Raw genomic sequence first — 2,145 nt, 5'->3', positions numbered from 1 at the left:
ATATATTTAATGTGAATTATGAAAAAAGTAATGGGAATTAATGTGATAACTAATTTTCAGAAAAATGTGACTATATTGTATGTCATGTTTTTTGGTACTATACTATTTTTTATATTATAGTATTTATATTACTATCATTTTTATTATTATGTACTCTTGGTACTTTTTGATTTTATAGCAAGTCTACGGTTCTTCTCCTAAGCATTTCATTCCATTGTGACTTTGCGTTAATCTGCATATAATAAATAAACCAATCTGATCTGATTATTATTATTATTAAAATAATTATTATTTGAAACGTGCTCTTTTCACTGTTTTTTTTTTCTTCATTACCTCTGAGCGACTAATAAGCCTTCTGTACTGCATCTGTTTAATAAACGATCCCGCACAAAAGAAGGAAAGACGGGAAACAACGGTGGCTATTTCTAATTAAGAAGGAAGCGCCCTCTGGCGTTCAGAGAGGTACTTGCTTGTAGGTGGAGACGAAGAGGTACTGAAAAAGGTCCTGGCTTCAAAAAGTTTTATTTTTCTTTCTTAATTGCACTAAATAAAACTATTACTCTCTTTTATTGCCACAAAATATTATTGTTAACACCAATTCTTAATATGACTGTTGTATCATTTAAAATACATATTTTACTAATTTACTTTACTAATTTCAGACAGAAATAATAAATGTAGTACATTTAGCACTTGAATTCCCTATAAAGAATGTTTGATATAATTTTTAAAAGAATGGGATAGCTTAAAGTCTTACCAGATTTGATGTGTTGGAGAATCTCTTAGACCCAGAGATGATCAATTCACAAACATCTCCCAGTAAGCGGATAAGAAAATGTTCTCAGAGCTCAAGTTCCTTTCTTTTACCATGAACACTGTATCCTCTGTCTGGCTTTGTCTCACATGCTTTTGCCAGAGGGCTGCTCACCCATTTCACATTGTGCACAGGAAGCAACATTGCCTAGAACTGCAGCTGGAGTAACGTGGCTGCAATTTTGAAAACACACAAAGTATAAAATCTGATTAATTTATCTGAAATTATTAGTTTATCATCTTAACACATGCATTATTTTCTGCGTAGCACAGGTTACACAAAATAAATTAGTGAAGTCAGCTCTGCTATGAATAATCATCTTACAGTGGTGTCAAATTTCACTCCAAATCTATTTTCCACAGAAGTAACAATGTCTTTTTCATCTTGCAGGAAGTAAATTCAGCATGATCTGGTGACTGTGTCATCATGTAGAGCAGGTTATGAGTAACACACAACAGTTCAAGTCATGGGAACGCATCCTTAGGGTGTAAGTAATCACTTGTTCACCAGGGCTTTGTGTATCCTCGAAACAACTTCAAAATTAGGCAGGAGCGCAGCGGCCTGGGCCAGTTGGGGAAGCTGCGTGTAGGTGGAGGTGCGGAGGTACTGAAAAAGGTCCTGGAAGCTGTGGAAATGAGCAGTGAGGTGAGGCGGCACACCCAAAGACAGCCCCAGCTTCCTCAAAACGTAGACGTGGTTGGGAGAGTCGAGCAGCAGCGACAAATCCTGGACGGCGTCGTAGCTCAGCATCTCGATACTCTGACCTGAACAGATTCAGAACAACAGAAAGAACTTGCAAAATAAGAGCTCAGAATTTAAAACACACAACTGGAGAATATTTAGATCTTTTTATAGTGTAAGGTAAAGTACGTACCCTGAGCAATCTCCCATATTGTCTGCAGTTTTTGCTCCACCTAATGTTGATATAGTAGATGAAGCAGGATTACTCAGTCGTTTATTTACTAATGAATATATTTGATCACTGACGCTAACAGTAATCCAACTATGATTGATACTATGACTTAGAATAAATTAATTTATTATCCTGTAATTATCTGACTTATTACTCGCACTGAGAACAAGTTAATTAAAAACCAGGGTACTATACATTACGCTTTATGCCACAGTATACAACTTTTATAAAAAAATATGTTTAGTTCACAATTTTTGAAATAATTGTCATCTAATATACTAATCACTAATTATTAAGACAAAAAAAAATCATTTTACTGAAAGATCATTACAGTCAGAGCAGTAATTAAACCAAAAATGTACAAAAGATATACAAACTTTACATTTAGGCTAAAAAAAATAGCCTAAATATATATATA

At 34.4% G+C, this 2,145-nt stretch overlaps 1 protein-coding gene across 1 annotated transcript in view; it reads right to left on the bottom strand.

Moving 5' to 3' along the window:
• Positions 1-1,048: 1,048 nt before the first annotated feature.
• LOC103471594 (tumor necrosis factor receptor superfamily member 27-like) overlaps positions 1,049-2,145 on the bottom strand; it is a 4,822-nt gene continuing 3,725 nt past the window's right edge. The window contains exons 10-11 of the mRNA XM_008420691.1: positions 1,689-1,728; positions 1,049-1,578 (exon numbers count right to left, since the gene is read on the bottom strand). Coding sequence (XP_008418913.1) covers positions 1,310-1,578; positions 1,689-1,728 — 309 coding nt within the window. The 3' untranslated portion in view covers positions 1,049-1,309. The remainder of the gene's footprint in view (positions 1,579-1,688; positions 1,729-2,145) is intronic.

The sequence above is a fragment of the Poecilia reticulata genome, linkage group LG10 (assembly GCF_000633615.1).
Source record: "Poecilia reticulata strain Guanapo linkage group LG10, Guppy_female_1.0+MT, whole genome shotgun sequence".
In the NCBI taxonomy this organism is placed as follows: domain Eukaryota; kingdom Metazoa; phylum Chordata; class Actinopteri; order Cyprinodontiformes; family Poeciliidae; genus Poecilia; species Poecilia reticulata.
Note: the sequence above shows the minus strand (reverse complement) of the source record. Positions and strands in the feature narration are given on the sequence as shown.